Source organism: Wyeomyia smithii, chromosome 3 (assembly GCF_029784165.1).
Source record: "Wyeomyia smithii strain HCP4-BCI-WySm-NY-G18 chromosome 3, ASM2978416v1, whole genome shotgun sequence".
Classification (NCBI taxonomy): Eukaryota; Metazoa; Arthropoda; class Insecta; order Diptera; family Culicidae; genus Wyeomyia; species Wyeomyia smithii.
The window spans coordinates 222640183-222659696 of record NC_073696.1 but is presented as its reverse complement, the minus strand read 5'-3'; the positions used below and the strand labels follow the sequence as shown (position 1 = coordinate 222659696).

Here is a 19514-nt window from a genome sequence, read left to right as displayed (position 1 = left end):
GTTTTAAAAGATGGTGAACGTTTTCTTGTATCCAATGAACAAAAGGCTCAAAGACTTGCTCAGCAGTTTGAGAGTGTTCATAACTCAAATTTGAATTTTGTGAGTCCAATTGAAAATGAAGTCACACGTCAATTTGATTTAATTTCTCCCCAGAATTTTTTACCTGCAGAAATAATTGAAACTAACTTGAATGAGATTAAATCAATTATTAAAAATTTCAAAAATATGAAAGCACCTGGTGACGATGGAATCTTTAATATACTAGTCAAACATCTCCCTGAGAGCACAATGTAATTTTTAGTGAAAATTTTCAATTGCTGCTTCAAAATTGCATATTTTCCCAAATTATGGAAAAATGCAAAAATTACTCCCATTTTAAAACCGGATAAGAACCCAGCTGAAGTTTCAAGTTATCGACCAATCAGTTTGCTTTCTTCAATGAGTAAACTGTTTGAGAGGATTATTCTTAACAGAATGATGTCACACATCAACGAAAATTCAATTTTTGCAAATGAACAGTTTGGATTTCGCCATGGGCACTCCACAACTCATCAATTGCTCAGAGTTACTAATATGATACGAGCTAACAAATCTGAAGGTTATTCCATTGGAGCTGCTCTTTTAGACATAGAAAAAGCATTCGACAGTGTTTGGCATAAAGGTTTGATTGCGAAATTGCAAACTTTTAATTTTCCAATTTTCCTCATCAAAATTTAAAAAAATTATCTTTCTGATCGAACTCTGCAGGTTGTCTATCAGAATTCAAAATCTGATAGATTTCCTGTCAGAGCAGGTGTACCTCAAGGTTCAGTCTTGGGTCCAGTCCTGTACAACATATTCACTTCAGATCTTCCTGATTTGCTTCCAGGATGCACAAAGTCATTGTTCTGCGATGACACAAGCATTTTCGTAAAGGGAAAAAATCTTCGTGTCATATGCAGTCGATTGCAGAAAAGCTTAGATATTTTTTCTTCCTACTTGCAAAAGTGGAAAATCTCTCCCAATGCTTCTAAAACTCAAATGATAATTTTTCCGCATAAGCCTAGGGCTTCTTTCCTCAAGCCAAACAATAATCACGTTGTCAAGATGAATGGGGTTATTTTAAGTTGGTCCGACAAGGTTAAGTACTTGTGACTAATTTATGATAAAAAACTTATTTTCAAAGAGCACATTGAGAGTATACAAGCCAAGTGCATCAAATATACGAGATGTTTATATCCTCTCATTAACAGGAATTCTAAACTTTGTTTAAAGAACAAACTTTTGATTTACAAACAAATTTTTAGACCAGCAATGCTTTATGCTGTACCGATCTGGTCAAGTTGCTGTTCAACAAGGAAGAAAGAGCTCCAAAGGATTCAGAATAAAATTCAGAAAATGATTTTGAAGCGTCCTCCTTGGTTTGGTACACTCGAATTACATAGACTTACTGGTGTTGAACCATTAGAAGCTATGTCAAATAAAATTATTAACAATTTTCGACAAAAATCGTTGCAGTCCTCAATTGCTACGATAAGCTCTCTTTATAGCCAATAAGTTAGCAATTAAGTTAGTTGTAAGTTTACTTCCCCTTTTCTGACAAGTAGGTTTAAATCCCTACGAATGATAAGTCCTAATTGCGAAAGCAAACAAATCCTTACAATTAAAATTACAAATTTCTAACAGTGTTGAGAAGTCACCATTTGTGATTGGGCACACATACTCATTATTTACTAACATTTATCATAAATACTTAAGCTACTAACAAATCCCCCCTTAAAAAAAAAAATAAAAAATTATTTTTTTTTTTTTTTTCTTCACATAACATTTATTTGACACGGCACAAATACAATTTAATGTTTAACGGCGCCAATTATATCTGATGACTTAAAAACTAAAGCAAATTTTTTATCCTCGCTGCCGACTACGAGCTGAAATTAAGTCTAACTTAAAACTAGCATGGGATTTCCAATCAGTGTTTTGTTGTTCAATGGTCGTCTGATAATCGTCGAATGGCATGTATGGATTCGTTCTGCTGAGCCACGATGTCGTGAGTTGGGACAGAGGCTCGTAGTCCTTGGGTCCTGGTTCTGTTGTGCGGGGTCTGGTTGCTGGTTTTGTGCTTAAGGTTCAAACGTGTTCTTGTCGTTTTGTTGGGTGTAGACGGAGGGGAACGGGACTAGACTGGGGCGTGGATGGATTTCAGGAAAACGTATATAAGGGACATGTAGGATAGGTCACGGCTCGCCAAGACATCACGAACAGGAACAGCCGGCTGTCTACCCTCGGCCTGCAGGGAAGCTATTAATTTAGACCTGGCGTCACGGTGTACAGGGCATGACCAAACCACATGCTCTATGTCGTGATAACCTTCACCACAGGCACAGATACCACTTTCCCCGAGCCCAACACGACGGAGGAGCGCGTCAAATCTATAGTGATTGGACATAAGCCGGGACATCACGCAAATGAAATCCCGACCTACATCCAACCCCTTGAACCACGGGTTCGTCGATACTCTGGGGATTATGGAATGTAACCACCTTCCCAATTCCCCTCTGGTCCAAGCATTTTGCCAACTGATGATCGTATTCTGACGTACAAGTGCGAAAAATTCATTAAAGGCAATTGGTCTTTCATAAATATCACCGTTTGTTGCGCCCACCTTAGCCAAAGAGTCCGCTTTCTCATTACCCGGTATCGAGCAGTGAGAAGGGACCCACGCTAAGGTAATCTGAGTAGATTTTTCGGATAAAGCACTCAGATGTTCCCGTATTTTCCCCAGGAAATACGGAGAGTGCTTAACATCTTTCATCGATCGGAGAGCCTCAATGGAACTGAGACTGTCCGTAAAGATGAAATAATGGTCCGTGGGCATTTTTTCGATAATCCCTAGGGTGTACTGAATAAAAAATTATTGAAAACATGAAAAAAACGCACATTTGCTAACTAAACCACTCTGCTAATCTATGGAATGGATTCTTCTTAGTTCACTTTAGATTTATCATAAAGAAGAATCCTCAAAAACCCACTTAAAAGCTCTAAATTTGATATCCAAGTCGGTCATCTCATTTAATTCAATCACCTACCTCAGAAAACAAAATCCGAGCATTGTTCTGTACGGCTACAACGGGACTCGTTCAGCAGCCAACCAAAGTTTTTTCATCACTAGAGGACCGCTTTTTATTTTAATCACTAAACAAAACCACTCACTGTATATTAATCTTTGAAATGTTCACCTCAAATTTAGACAAACAAGCATGAATTATCAGAAATATATGAGATGGATTTCTACAATTCCTAAATTTCAACTGTATGTATTTTCATCTGTTTTCACTGCGTTGAAGAAAATCAAAAGTTGACAAATCAGTTTCTGTTAATACAAAAAAAATCACACTGAAAATGTTAAATTATTCCGACAAAATTGACCTAAATCGACACCACTGCAGTGGTTACCTATGTTACCAATTTTGCACGTAAACAATTACAGCGGATATCTAGGTAACCTACTACGACGGGCTGCGGCTACGTTCATTCATGATAATGTGATTCATTAATAATTAACAGTGTGATGAATATGGGAGCGTCGTGAGATCAATAATGAGTGAGTGATTTAAGTTTTTAGATGGATATGGAAGCGTTGTGAAACATGTTTTGTTTTTCAAAATTCAGGATAAATCTAGCTAAGTTTACTAAATATAGAATGCTGAACGATTCCATAGGAGCACGTAAGCGTATTTTGTTTATTTGTTCAATGATTTCGTGAAAATTTGGTGTTTAATCCGTGCATTCTTCATGAATATTTGCTTAATGAGATGAATAATGGAGCAGTTCCCCTATTGAGTTTATTTGCTGTTCAATTGTTTCAACGAAAATGAGTGAAATCACTATTGGCTCAAAAGTTTTTGAGCTGTTAAACTGGTATACAAAGATTAAAAAATTATAGTTCTTTCACCATTCCTGTGAGTTTTGGTGCCCGAGCAAAGAAAACTTTTCAGAGACTTAAATGAGTTTGACCGTAAGGAAACGTAGAAGTGATAAATCCGGCGACCAATTTTACACAGAGTATAGAATACTCAGTTCCAGTGTGGACAATTTTACAGAATATTGGGGAAACGAAATCAGATGGATGATTTTTTACAATTTGGTTTAAGCTCAAATCTGCGAAATTATCAACTGAAACAAGAAGACTATTCATGAACATTGAATTAGACTAGAATACTCCATAATTATGAACTTTAATTCTGAAACTCTAATACGATCGCGCGAAATTTATTAACAAGAAAAACTATTAAAAACTTTTTGAATCAAAAGTTGTACAATCAATAATTTTAGTAGTTTACCACTTTTTCTCTTAATTGTTCATACCATACAAAATACTGGTAATTTTGAAGTGTGCTGTTACTTCGAGCCGTGTTTCATATTTTATATTAAACAATAAATATAAAAAGTATTTCTCCAGTGCAAACCAGTTTCAACAAAATTACGAAAGTATTTCTGGACACTGTCGAACATTCTTTGAAATAATTTATTTTCTATAAACTCTCCTTTTATACAAAACATTAACCATCAATCAGGGTAATTTTGATGCTGTATGTAGGAAATGAAAAACCATGCCGTCATTGATTTATTCGCTCATTTATGTTTTTATTGAAATGTAGTAAACACACTCAATTTATTTTTTTTTCAATCACGACTCCTGTCCGTGTTCTGAAAAAAGTGCCTCAGTGGCATGTTAGCAAGCCTCTTAAATCCTCGATCAGCCAAGTATATTGACAATCACACTTTTGGCAACACATCAGAACAAATTGTCCGACAAAGATTGAAATCAAATAGACGGAAATTATATCCGCAATTTTACGAGGCAATCTACTTTAAATCACCGCACACTGGAAGCTGAGAACAGCAGGTTGGCCACAATGAAAATACAGCCCGTGATCACTCAAAAAAATATGTTCACTGTAACTGCAGTGCAGCTCGATATTAGACACAAAGAAACAACGTTCGTTTCAAAATGATTACCCACTGTCCGATTTCATCCCTCTATCAGCCATCCTTGGAAAGGAATCATCCAGCGACAGCTGAAATCCAACATGAGCCGGCCTTAAGCCATAAACGTTAAATTTCCTGTACCGGACGCCTACTCCGTACCGAAAGGGTTCGGCAAACAATCAACCGTGTGCACTTTACAGCCTCAGCAACATCCCAACTGCGGAGTGCCAGTGGCCCGAGCTCAAATTGAATCGATTCGGGCTGTGGATATCCCAGCGCAGCGCTCCGTTTAGATCGGTTATTATCCTAGTGCTGCTGGATCCACAATTTTGTTTTTTTTTTACGTGGCTCCTGTCATTGAATTTGGGCCAACACGATTGGAAACAAAATGCCGCAAAAGGGGAGAAGTTTTTTCTCCTTGGGTTTAACATTATATCAGTGCACATCAATGGGAATTTATCCGGTAATACAATGATTTTTATATATCGTTTATGTTTTACTGGGATATCCCGGTAGCAGTATAATTCGAATTTAGAAAATTGTTCTTTGGAAAGCAGCAGAGACCAGATAAAAGACTATTTTGAATGTCTTGAAGGCATATATTGTAATTTACGGTGATTTATAGAAACCTCGACACGTGTAATACAACATAAGGAAATGTTACATCTTTACAGGTAGGTATGTATTTTTCAGAAATCAGAAATAGCAGATTTCACAATGACGCTAGCCAACAATTTTCTGTTTCTTTGCGTTATGTCATTTCCGGAAATAAATAGTGGTTTACTAATTATGCGTTAACTTCGCGGCAATGAATCTTTTGTAAGCATCCGTGCATCCGTTTGAGCTATTTTAAATTCAGTCATATCGAACTACAAATTAAAAAAAAATCTTTCGAGGAAAATGAAATCAAACAATAACTCCGCTTATTAAACTACCCTTTTTTCTGGGATTTGTTACAACATATTCGACTATGATTTTTTGATTTCAAGAAATATTACATGTACTCAAAAAAAGTTACACGCATAGTCCTATTTCCAGACGTAACTAAGGTTTAAAAAATAATTAAAAGGGTTTCATATTTCTGTGGTGAATATTGTTTATGAAGAAAATTCAAAAAACGGTGAAAAGGTGGTATTTCCAATGAAAATAGGAACCAAAAATCATTTACGTTACAAATCAAGTACTCATTAAAGGAAGTCATATCATAGTCATTACTAGAAAAACAACCCACAATTATTCTGATTGACATACTGATCAAGGGCCGAGTCCCATTCAAAGTAGAATCCTCCCTGCCTCGATTTGTAGCCCATAATCAATAAACAGAAATAAGTGTTCTTATATATCTTATACGTCATGATTGGTTTTCCGGTTGGTTGTCAGCCACTCGTTCTTCTGTGCCCTGTTATTATTAACTTACACAAATCGACAAAGGGACGACACCTGCGTTGGTTTCCATCACAATTTCCTAGAAGGTTCTCGGAGAGACGCTTGCACGACAGCTATATCGATATATTTATATACATGTATGTACAGTAGTAATTCGTTTAAACAAGAATTCTAGTGTCACTTCCACGGACAAAGTTCAATTTCGAATTAAGACACAGTTTAGAGAATTATTTCGCTACAGGAATGCACAGCAAGTGGCGAGGGGTGGTCACGTGTAACAGAAACGTTCATACCGACAACAAAACTATTTTGGGGGCTACTTCACGGAACCAATCACACTACAAAAGACGTTCACATCGGATGGTACAGACAGTTACGGTGCGATTCGGTTTCGGTGGTAGGATGGAGGAAGCTGACGTGGACGTGGTACCAGATAGCTAGGAGAGACGTTCGTGGAGGTTTACAGGGATAACGATTAGAATTAGCCGGAAACTACAGACACACACTGGGAAATGATGGCAGGGTGTTGTAGAAATAGTACCTTGCCGTCGTAGCCTCCGTTACCACCAAGGCTGCTTTCCCGGTTGGGCGCCGGAAGGAGAAACTTTATCTTTCGACCAACTTCCATTGCACGGCGCCCGTTTTCTCCTGGTTTCAGTCCCAAAGTGAATTAGTTGCTTGTTTTCCTGTCGCTGTCACCCTCCGCCCCCGGAGCTGGCCGGGGGACAAAAGTTGTGCGGAAACTTTCGACTTGATTAGATTAGGAATCTTTTCGAAAGTGTCGCAATTTTTTGTTTGTTTTGAAATGCGAAGAATTAGGAGAGAGACAGAAGCGTACTAGATATAGGCGTTAGAAGAAGCGCGGTTTGGCAGTAGCAGTGGTAGTAGAAGTAGTAGTAGTACGAGGATGCGAGCATTCACCTACGAGTAGAAAAGAATAAAGGAGATAGTGTAAAGTGTTTATGTACATGCGTTGAAGAACTGAACGAAAGCACAAGCAGACGGCGAGGGTCGCTATAATCCTGATGGTATTAGAAAAGGAAATTGTGGAATTAATGAAAGAAATGGTTGACATTCAAGGCGTGCAAGGTATACCCTCAATGCATTGGACACAAGTTCGAATGATAGCGTTAGCGAGTGAAACGGAAACTTTATTTTACTGTCAAGAAAAGAAAAAAAAAATAGATAAAAGATAAAGAATCGAAATCGAAACTCGATGTGATACACAGAAATAAGAAAGTTTTTGGTGCTGGATTTGATGGAAAACTTATTCTATCCGCTCTTGACAAAGCTACACGTGGTGCAGTGGATAGGAAGTCTACAAACTATGCGATTAGATTTATGCTGTGCCGGAAGAGGGTCATTAATTCGATGAACTTTAAGTGCGGCTTTACGAACAGGTACTTGGCACTAATGAGCTGAGCATGTATTGGAAGTTCAACCTGACCTTATTTCTAGTATCGGTCGGATCGTCGTACTTGGTCTGTGTTGTTATTTATGCCAAGACTGTGAGGCACGTTAAGTAAGAACTTTGAGCAAAGTGAGTCTAGATTAAATATTTATCAAAGTTTAAAGTATTTATCAGGGATAACCTATATTCAGCCGCGACATGAACTTATCGTTTTGAACATAAAACTGTTAATTAAACTTGACGAAACTCAACAAGAAGTAAAATATATTATTGCACTGCCTTAAAAACCTTGGAAATATTTTCGTATCATGAATAGGCACTCGTCTCAGTAAATTCGATTCATATATGAGCACATAGTTCTTTGTGCTAACGAGAAATCTAACTTTAGAAGGGTTATCCTGAGCAGAGTGCTTATTACTGATAAAAATATTTTTGGAGCCAAGAAAGATTTGTTTGATCGGTATTGTAACTTCGGCAAAGTTGTAAATAATAACACTGTCTTTTCAAAAAAAAAAAAAATGTATACTCCAAAACTATATAAAAAAATTTGAACATCATGACGGAGACATCGGAGATTGCGGGTTCCAGTCCCGTCTGGATGAGAATTTGTTTTTCTAAGTTCAAGTCACACCTTCTGTCATTGTTCATTTTTCACATCCTCCTAAAATTACATACTGTGCCTACTCTACTAATATAAATACGTTCAATGTGAATAAATTTTATCCAGCACTGATAAAATAACTCTCTGGAAATCATGCGGTAGCCCAAAAAGGATTGAATATGGCATCTAGGGTCGATTTCTGCATCTCATTCCGGTTCCAAAAAAATACACATATTAGGTGGTATTTTGACCATATTTAAGTGTTTTCCAGCAACCGGAAGTTGCCACCCAGGATTTGCATCATTGCATCTGTGATTGATTCTAGACCTTTAGGCATCATCCCGGTTTCAGAAATACCCATATAGGTTAGTATTTGGTCATACAGTGACGTGTCGATTTTATTACGGGTAGTTTTTCTTCATGTTTCGTTTCTATCTCTCTCGAATTTATCACAGAAACCGTTTCGGTTTTATCACTTTTCTGAGATTATTTAAATTATAAAAACACGAATTAATTCACCTAGCGGTGCTATCTACCACTGAAAGATTGACTGAAAATTTTCAGGCAATCGCCATTTTTAACCTTTGAAAGATAATCTTATCCTGGGGTTAAATTGATGCATGAGTTTTAGATCATTTAAAATGCCAGTTTTTGTGTAAAATTTAATAATGAAGGATCATTATGGTGTTAACTCATCGATACATAACAATTTCCAGAACTCATTTTTTTTTTTTCAAATCAAGATTCGAGGAGTCAAATTGACGCCAACTATATTTCTAGGGTTAAGAAAGAATTCTTTAATTGCCTGATGAGTCATGACTTGATTGCCGATAAAATTTACAATTGTGACGATTCTACACGCAAAAGTTGGATGGTGTAAAACCAGTACAAAATTGTTCGTTTTTAGCACAATTGTTGCTGTGATTTGAAACCAGTACAATGATTGCGTGTTGGGAATTAGGGTGGGACAAAAAATAAATGTTAGCTCCCATGCACTTTTCGTGTACCTTATGGGTCCCATAACAACTGTGTAACTTTTTAGATCGATCGGTGGAACGCCCGATTTACGCCCGATTTTTAAATTTTCCATACGATTTTATATGGGAAAATTCACTTTTTCAAAACTTATTCTCTATAAATTCCCAGTAGGGTCTTAAAAATATATCGAAACATGATATTTGTAGGAAATTTTCCTGGAAAAAACTCTTCTGAAGACCGTAAGGCGCTACGATACTTGTAGAAACAGCTATTCACCCCAAACTGATTGAATGTCTGACGGATGGCTCACAATTGAAATTTTCCAGCAACACTGCTACAGCATGCTGCTATTGCAGACTTGCTTAAGTATGAGAAATAATTTCGCGTGAAATTAATTTTCAAAGTGTGATTTTTGCTCATAGTATCTTCGGGGAAGCCTCCAAGATAAATTTAAGCGATATCATTTCTCATCACATGGTTGAATTTGCAACAGCAGCATGCTGCAGCAGTATTGCTAGTAAAATTCAATGGTGAGCCGTCCGTCAGACATTCAATCAGTTTGGGGTGAATAGCTGTTTCTACAAGCATCGTAGCGCCTTACGGTCTTCAGAAGAGCTTTTTCCAGGGAAATTTCCTTCAAATATCATGTATCGATATATTTTTAGGACCCAACTGGGAATTTATAGAGAATAAGTTTTGAAAAAGTGAATTTTCCCATATAAAATCGTATGAAAACTTTAAAAATCGGGCGCAAATCGGACGTTTCACCGATCGATCTGAATAGTTACACAGTTGTTATAGGATCCATAAGGAACACGAAAAGTGCATGGGAGCGAAAAAATAACACCATCGCTTTTTTCCCCCATAACCGTGTCCCAGTCTATTGGGCATAACGCAATTGCAAAGCGAGCGAAAAGCAGAACCTTTCTCCTTCTTTCTGCTTGAGAACGAGACATATGCTACACAGTACCAAAAAATGAAATTTACAACTAATACAAATGAAAGCACATAACGATTTCTAGCACATAATGTGAAAAACATATACAATTTCACACCGTAAATATTGTACAATACAGAATCGTTTTAAGACATGTAAATTTGTACATTAATTGATATAAACTTAAAGCTTCGAATATAAATATGCATGCAAATTCACAATATATTCATTTACCGTGTCCGTGTGGCGGAACCTTAACAACACTGCACAGTGGTCCAGATCGTCGATTTAGCGGTATTTAGTTTTTTGTGCAAAAACAGCTGCTGTTAGGTTTGTAGAGTATTTGCAAAATATTTATCAAAACTTAGTCTTCAAACAGTTTTTAGGTCTTTTTGAGGTGCATATTTTCTCTGAATACCGTGGAATGGGGAATTTTTTCTTTCTTCACAAATGAATGGGGAAATTGACAAGCACATTACCAGAAGAATGTATGGATTTCAATGGTGGTCAACTATCGAGTTAAATAGTTAAAATAGTTAAATAGCAAACACAAACTAAAACTATTGATTGCGTTTGAAAGGTCGTACTTTTCTGTATATAATATCTGAAATCTATAGGGTGGATATTTTTCTATCTCAAATAAATCCAATTTGAACTTTGCGGTTTTGTTTGGATTTCTCGATACATGTCACATGCATGCTACTATTTTTTATTTTTTTGTATTTGATCGGTCTATATCACTGAACCCAAACGTAAGATCATAATAAATAAGGTGTTTTAGTCATAAAACACTCATGAGAGCCGTTTCTATAGAAGTTTGCAACACTGAACAATATATTTTTCTGATTTCTTCTGGCGTAAACGGTTTGAATTTAAATTTGTTTCGTGCTACGATCCTACTGACACTAACAGTCTCTCCTGAGACGAGACTCGAACCTATGACGACTGGTTTGTTAGGCCAGCATCGTACCTCGAGACCATCTGGGAAGTTTTATCTCTCTCTCTCTCTCTTTTATAGAAGCGTACCTATGTAATTTTACGAGAATGTGAAAAAGAACGAGATCTAACAGGTCCACAGAGACTTAGAAAAAAATATGTTCATCATCATAGCCGTATGTTCGATTTCCTCAGTATATGTTTCATACTCCCATTTTATTGTTGATTAACGTTAGGATTACGTAAAAACTCTTAAATATTTCTTCATTGAGGCATGTGATCTATGATACTAATTCATATATGTTGACAAATCTGCGAGCTAAATTCTGTTATTCTCACCATCATATAGAAGCTCACAAATTCGCTTTCAACGCATTCCGAATGGCGATTTCTCGTGCTTTAGTAACCAGGTTCTCGCTACTCACCACAATAATTTAGCCATAGTTAAACGATAGCTTACTTTCGCCAGGAGTTGCATGAAGCGAATGTAGGCGTGCGAGGTTGACATCCTAAATTTGTATTTTTTAGGATCGTCAACGTCACGATCGCTTTTCAATGTTCTTCCTTAACGATTACGTACATAAAAAGCTTGTGAATTTATTTCAGTTAAATAATTCCCTACTTTTGTCTCCTTTATGTATGAAGCCATTTTCGATATAACTTAAGTGCTGTCGATAGAAGTAGATGTAGTTTTTTAATTTTCCGAGCTGATTTTGCTAATTTCCTGGGTTGTCATTTGGGCGTTTCGTGTTAAAAAACCTTTTTGGTAAACGTAACAGAGTTAAAGCTTGCATATAATGCAATACTTTTAGTGCTGAAGTAATGCACTTGATGCTAAAACACATGTAGAATGTTGTTTGAAAAAACCAATTTTTTATGATCTTACGTTTGGGTTCAGTGATATAGACCGATCAAATACAAAAAACAAATTAAAAAATAGTAGCATGCATGTGACATGTATCGAGAAATCCAAACAAAACCGCAAAGTTCAAATTGGATTTATTTGAGATAGAAAAATATCCACCCTCCAGATTTTAGATATCATATACAGAAAAGTTCGACCTTTCAAACGCAATCAATAGTTTTAGTTTGTGTTTGCTATTTAACCAGATTCAAACATTTGAAAAGGGCGTATTTTGAAAGGGAAAAACCTAATAACTTTTCTAGTGAACGAGAGAGCGCTTTCAAGTATTCAGAGAAAATATGCACCTCAAAAAGACCTAAAACTGTTTGAAGACTAAGTTTTGATAGAATCAAAAATAAAAAAGTTAAATCGAAAAAACTAGATTTTTCAGCGACACCCTAACTTGCTATATTAAATTCATCATACCGTGAAAAGTATGCAAGATAGAGACTAGCTTTCTTCGGCAAAGTTGTTTAGAATAAATGGATCAACAACTACTCTGAACTAAAAAGAACCGTATCTTTGTCAGCAAAAAAGTTAAATTTGCTATTTTTGCTAAAAATGGAGCCACCCTAATTTTCATTTTCTTAACAGAAGCGCCTTTTCAAACACAAAATATTTTGCAAATACTCTATAAACCTAACAACAGCTGTTTTTGCCCAAAAAATTAAATATCGCTAAATCGACGATCTGGACCACTGTGCACTGGTATCAAGTATGTACTGCACTGGTGTCTCGCTCATTTCGTAAAGCGACGTGACATCGCCTTGCGCGTCGCAATCCGAACCAAAAGAGAAGACAAAGAGCAACCTGCAAATTGTATGTGATGTGTCTAGTCTCGTCGCACGTACATGGAAATCATACGAGCGAGATAGAAACTTCTCCGTCGCTTGAAAAAAAAAAAGCGCGTGCACAGGATGACAAATAATAATTAGTCACAATTTACAAGTGTTGCCTTTAAAAATCGGCAACGCGTTTGTGGCTTTGTGGAATGGATGGTTTTGCTAGTTTTGCGGTGAAGCTAGCGTTGATTACAAAATGTTGTGAATAGAATTTTGTTTCGTTTTTTTTTTTTTGCAAATCATTCAATGGTACTTTTCAATGACAAAATCCATCGAGATAAATCGATCGAGTATTATGGCTATTTAAATCTAGTGATTTCACAAGTTGTTGTTTGCTGCTTGTACTGCTCCATGAGTAGCAATCACTAATACACTCGACGTGAGAAATAAAGTGTCAGCGGTATATGATACATATTCTGATTTCATTCCATTTCAATGTGTTTGCAGTACAACTGTTGCGTTATGCGTTTCACACATTTATTGTGCGATTTCTCTGCAACATTTGTGCGAATCGGGAAGACACAATGATTGTACAAGACTTCAATTTTTGCGTCTAGGTTGTTTTTTTAAATGACTCCCCAAAACATAACCTCATACTGGTGACAAAACCGCTTTTGGGATTGAAATTGATAAAAATCTAATAGCTTCATGTTATGTTCGAACGTATTTGGGACTCAGAAACCGCCATCATTGCTTATTGAAGGATTGAAAATTCCTAGATGCTTGAAAAATATAACGACTCCGTAGCATTACCGAGGCTAATGCTTGGATAAATCAAGAACTTTTACCGGCTTCTACCACAATTACAAAATTTTGCAAGCGAATATGTGTGGTTCCAAACAATCATCTTATCGATGAAGATGAAACTCCTTTGGACACATTTTTAAGTTTTCCGGAACCCGAACCACTAATAGTTACACCCAAACTGGAGTAAGAACGAATTAGCCATGTACAATTTTCCTAGATTAGAAATGTCCATGTTTTCAAAAAAAGCTTAGCGTCACCTGAAATAACTAGATATCTTGTGTTTCCGACGACCTAGATGATTATACTCAGCAGTCTTCAGCAAATTTGTTCAAGAAGGTCAAGAGCTCCTGGTTGATAAACAGTTCAGTGTAGAATTCTATTGCTACGTGGCATTAGTGTGAACGCAATTCTTCACATTTTGACCATCCCGTGACTAGTACTGTCCAGAAAGATGAGGTATTCAGCAAAGTTGTTCAAAAGTCAAAAGTCAAGTACGGAATTCCACCACTATATGCTGCTAGTGTGCACGCAGTTCTTCGTATTTTGATTCTGATTTACCTATACTACGATTCCATTCTCCTAGAAACCTAGGAAACAAGTTTCCCAAAGACATACAGATAAGTAATGTTCAAAATTCAAAAGCTACACGCTCACAAGCGCCGTGTTGCAGCCAAATTTGAAAAACAAACTGTGTACTAAATAAAATCTCTTGACCCTCTAAACAACTTTGCTGAAGACAACTTTCTAAATGGTCGTAATAGATGAATAAGGTTGAAAATACGCAAAACTACATGCACACCGGTGCCATGTTGCGGTCAGATGTCGAACAAACTGTGCAACAAGTCAGGTGTTTTTGAGTTTTCAAAAAACGAAATTGCGTCCCCTCGTTGTCACGTTAATGAAATAGATGAAATTCATAGTCGTTAAAATACATCAGCTAGTATAGCTGTTGCATACCAAAATTGATGACGATCGGTTTAACGGTTATAAAATCAGTAAGGATGACATTGTTTACCCCTCATCCCTTAGAAAACGGCTTTATTCAATGTATTTTATTTTCAATAATTCCTAACTTTTGAACCAGTTGATCGATTTTCAATCTTTTTGGATCAAATTAAAGGTAATTGTTTATAATATAAAAAAACATACTTTTCAGAAATTCTCCACATATAGAGTCAAGTGTACTCTTTAAATGAACACCAAGAGATATTTTTTATGTTTGCCTAAAAAGAAACGACAAATAAATAAAAAAGACATATTTTTTTATGAAAAACAATCATAGCTTTGAACAGCCATGGTATAAACACTGAGCCGTGCTGCACTGGTGCGGTTTTTCCAAAACAACACCCTCGTTTCCGGTGTTTGTCGAAGCTTGAGGCACCAGTGCCGATCGTATAACACTGTCACTGGCTTCGGTGTTTCAAGTTTCGCCCTTCGTGCCGTCTGTCTTACACCAACACTGAGTGACAATTGCTACGCACGCCTTTTCGTGTTTTAAATATATACGCAGAGCGTGTTTTGGACATGGCTGGCTTTGAGTAATATCGAAACAATTCTCGATGTCAGTATTGCAAATTATTTCTCTTAAAAAGACGTTCAAAAACAGTTTTAATGTAAAATTTAAATAAAAAGAGCGAGAAAAAAGTTTTTTTCACCTAAAACAATTATTTTTGAAGATAGAGAAAAATTTTATTCTATAAAGTTGCCTAAAATAAACGAAACATTAACATTGTGAAACAATCTGTAAGTCTATCTAAAAAGATAAGGAAGTTATCTGATTTCATAGAAAATTTTGGGCCAGCCTAATTTTAAGGAACATAACGCCTTATCATAGGGCAGGGAACATATTTTAAGCAGCCTAATAAGTCGTCTGTGTAAGAAAGCAAAGTCTTCGTGCTACATTCCGAATTTGAACTCGTCCTCCTGTTTTACTATACACAGACTTCGCAGCCGACTGTTAAGTGCACAGAACAATTGCGGGGCTAACGCTACGATCCTACTGATACTAACAGTCTCTCCCAAGCCGGGATTCGAACATACGACGACTGGCTTGTTAGGCCACCATCGTACCTCCAGACCAGCTGGGAGATAAGCCGCCTGTGTATTGAGACGAAATACTCAAAATCTGTAAGGTGAAATACAAACATAAGTATAACAATTTGCTCTAATATTTTCTCTGTCAGCACTCGTTTTCTGATTGCAAACCTTAGTTAGCAAACAGGGACACTGTTCCAACGACTCCGAACCTATTTTAAGTTTAAGTTTTAAGTTTGCATCTGTTTTGCAGAGGATTTTTTCAGCACCCGGATAGCAACTGATTGGCTGCAATTTTGGATTATTTTTCTCGTTTGATGTTTATTTGAAGATTTCTCTGTGATGAATGTAAATATGTATTCGAAAGATAGCTTGGTAATCAGAGTTTTCGTTCTTATCATTAAAATTGTCAATATTGATCAAAATTTAAGAGTTTGAGGCCTGTTTTCTTTGACTGATTAAAAGAGGTGCCACTGCTCAATTCGTTCCTTACCTTATTTAACAACTTTGTAGAAGAAAGTTCTTCTCTATAATATTGCTATCGAGCTCCAGATCCGAATTTCCCCTAAACTCGTTTCCTAGAACGCTGGCGTCTCCATCGATTCAACAGTGAAAGTAGGCGCACGGTTAACGTTTGCGTTAGAGTGGGCGGGAGCTTCAACGCGTTTTTAAAATGGCTAGGGGCACTAAAATTTGCAGGGTCAATAGATCAAATCTTTTATTTTTCCCAGTTTGAGATTGAGAGCCGCATCTGTTATTTTGGAAGATAAAAAAAGGTTTTTTTTTCGAAGTTGCGCAGAATTGTCGGGACTACAATATTGTTTTCATCGATTTCATCGGAACTTTTAGCCACCCTACTTCGTGATTACAGCAAAATATGCGCTCCTTAGTATTGCACAATTTTATAGCAGAAAGTTTTTCTCTAGAATATTGCTATCGAGCTCTAGATCCAAATTCCCCTCCCCCCTTAACTCGTTCTCAAGAACGCTGCGCAATGGTTATTTGGCGTCTCCATCGATGCAACAGTTAAAGGAGGCGCACGGTCAACGTTCGCTTTGGAGTGGCTGGGAGCTTTTTCGTGTTTTTAAAATGGCCAGGGGCAACACAATTTACAGGAAAGGTTAAATAACTATGATCTTTGATTTTTTTGCAAGCTTGAGCATTGAGTTTAGCTACAAATCGGTTACTTTGAAAGACAGAACAACTTTCTTTTACGAAGTTGCTCAAAATTGACGAGACTGCAGCATTGTAGAACAACGTTTAACTCTATCTGCAATGATAAGAAAGTTAGTTGCTGGGTTTCATCGAAACTAGTTCCCTAGAACGCTGTGCAATGGTTAATTGGTATCTCCATCGACTCAACAATGAAAGGAGGCGCACGGTTAACGTTCGCGTTATAGTGGGTGAAAGCTTTAGAAGTCTTTTCGAAATGGCTTGAGGCACCTGAATTCACAGGAATGGACAAATGGCTATTATCTTTCTTTTTTTTTTCAATTTGAGCTTTAAGCCCCATTTTTTCTTACTTTTTCGACCAGTGCACAGTGGCAAAAAGTTGGAACTTAATTCCATAGCGCCTTTTAACTTCATCCTAGCTTAATAGTGTCTTCGGAGCAATTGTTTGTATGAATGACCCGCATAATTGCAAATTGTCAAAAAGTATGAAAAGTTTACTATACTAAAAATAAAATAAAATTAACTTTTTTGTGTTAAGAGATAGAAGAATAGTTTATTCAGCAAAGTTGTAGAGAATTCAAAAACATAAAACTTTGTTGAACAAATAAAAATCCTATCTTTTCTCGGTACAAAGTTATAAAGTACATTACATGGAACTTATTTAAAAGTTAGTTTTTTGTACTTAACTTTGGTTAGTTGCATTTTACACGAAAGTGTAGTTCGAAGGAATTGTTAGGGCACACAAAACACACATTTTTGCCGAAGACCTTATATCTCCAGGACTTTTCCTTACAAAGTTATATCATATTTTAGCTTATTTTTCCGATAACTTCAAGAACATATAGGTTGAAAAGGGGCAAGTGGATTCATGATGTCAATAGTTTTCCTATAGTTAAGCTGAAGTACTATAAACTTCTTTAGGTTCCATTTGTCCCAATCTACCCATTTTAGAGTAGGGCGAACATATGTCACAGTAGGTTTTCATATATCAAGAATACAGTCAGGTTTTTTTTCTACGCGGTTTTTTTACGCGGTTTTTTACGCGGTTTTTTACGAGGTTTTTTTACGCGGATTTTCGAATTAACGCGGTTTTTTTACGCGGATTTTTGAATTAACTAGGTTTTTTTTACGCGGAATTTTGAATTAACGCGGTTTTTTTTGCGCGAAACCGCGTCAATTCAAAAAAATTTTCACGAATTTCCGAATTAACGTGGGTTGGAACCAGAAACGTTTAAGTGTTTATCTAGTAAAAGACTTAGTCCAAAAAATGCTCTCCGCCCACCGAAAGATCCGGAATAACCGTCAAAGAGGACAATTTTAAATACTGGTTCTAGGGCGTCTAGGGTATTTTCAAAAGCTTTTCTTGCTGGACTACTTTACGCGGATTTAAAATAAAAACGTGGTTTTTTACGCGGATTTTTGTATTAACGCGGTTTTTTTACGCGGATTTTTGAATTAGCGCGGTATTTTTTACGCGGTTTTTCGAATTAACGCGGTTTTTTTTACGCGGTTTTTTTACGAGGTACGTATCCCCCGCGTAAGAAAAAACCTGACTGTACTAACTTTTTAGTGTTAAGAGATAGAGGAATGGTTTATTCGGCAAAGTTTGAAAACGTGCAAAAATATGAAACTTTGCTGAATAAACAAAATTTCTATCTTCGTTGGGAACAGAGTTACAGAGTATTTCATGTAGAAGTTACGTCTTAAAGTTATCAAAAAAATATGCTGAAATGTGCTATATCTTTGTAAGGAAAAGTCCTGGGTATGTGTGGCCTTCAACAAAAACGTGTGTTTTGTATGCCCAAATGCTTCTTTAGAACAACGTTTTCTTGTAAAATGTAACTAACAAAAGTTAAGTACAAAAAACTAACTTTTAAGTAACTTTTACATGAAATACTCTGTAACTCTGTGCCCAATGAAGAGAGAAATTTTGTTTGTTTATCAAAGTTTCATATTTTTGCAAGTTCTAAAACTTTGCTGAATAAACCATTCCTCTATCTTCCAACACTAAAAAGTTAGTATTTTTGATATATGAAAAGCTACTGTGACATACGCTCGCCGTACTCTAAAATGGGTGGATTGGGACAAATGGAACCTAAAGAAGTTTATAGTACTTCAGCCTAGCTTCAAGAAAAACTATTGGCATCATGATTCCACTTGCCCCTTTTTAATCATTCGTTCTTGAAGTTATCGAAAAAATAATCTAAAATATGATATAACTTTGTAAGGAAAAGTCCTGGAGATATATGGTCTTCGGCAAAAATGTGTGTTTTGTGTGTCCTAACAATTCCTTCGAACTACATTTTCGTGTAAAATGCAACTAACCAAAGTTAAGTACAAAAAACTAACTTTTGAATAAGTTTAATGTAATGTACTTTATAACTTTGTACCGTAAAAAGATAGGACTTTCATTTGTTCAACAAAGTTTCATATTTTTGAATTCTGTACAACTTTGCTGAATAAACTATTCTTCTATCTCTTAACACAAAAAAGTTAATTTTATTTTATTTTTAGTATAGTAAACTTTTAATATTTTTGACAATTTGCGATTATACGGGTCATTCATACAAACAATTGCTACGAAGACACTATTA

The 19514-nt window shown here is 36.3% G+C and overlaps 2 protein-coding genes across 12 annotated transcripts in view; one reads left to right on the top strand and one right to left on the bottom strand.

Moving 5' to 3' along the window:
* The window catches only part of LOC129726695 (60S ribosomal protein L36), a 548226-nt gene that overhangs the window by 83228 nt on the left and 445484 nt on the right, over positions 1 to 19514 (top strand). The gene's annotated exons all lie outside the window — the stretch shown is intronic.
* The window catches only part of LOC129726683 (uncharacterized), a 446412-nt gene that overhangs the window by 149105 nt on the left and 277793 nt on the right, over positions 1 to 19514 (bottom strand). The window contains exon 2 of one of the 11 annotated variants that reach the window (XM_055683656.1): positions 6899 to 7278. The exons of the other annotated variants lie outside the window; for them this stretch is intronic. Within the exon in view, the coding sequence (XP_055539631.1) occupies positions 6899 to 6985 (87 nt within the window). The 5' untranslated portion in view covers positions 6986 to 7278. The remainder of the gene's footprint in view (positions 1 to 6898; positions 7279 to 19514) is intronic. 11 annotated transcript variants of the gene reach the window in all.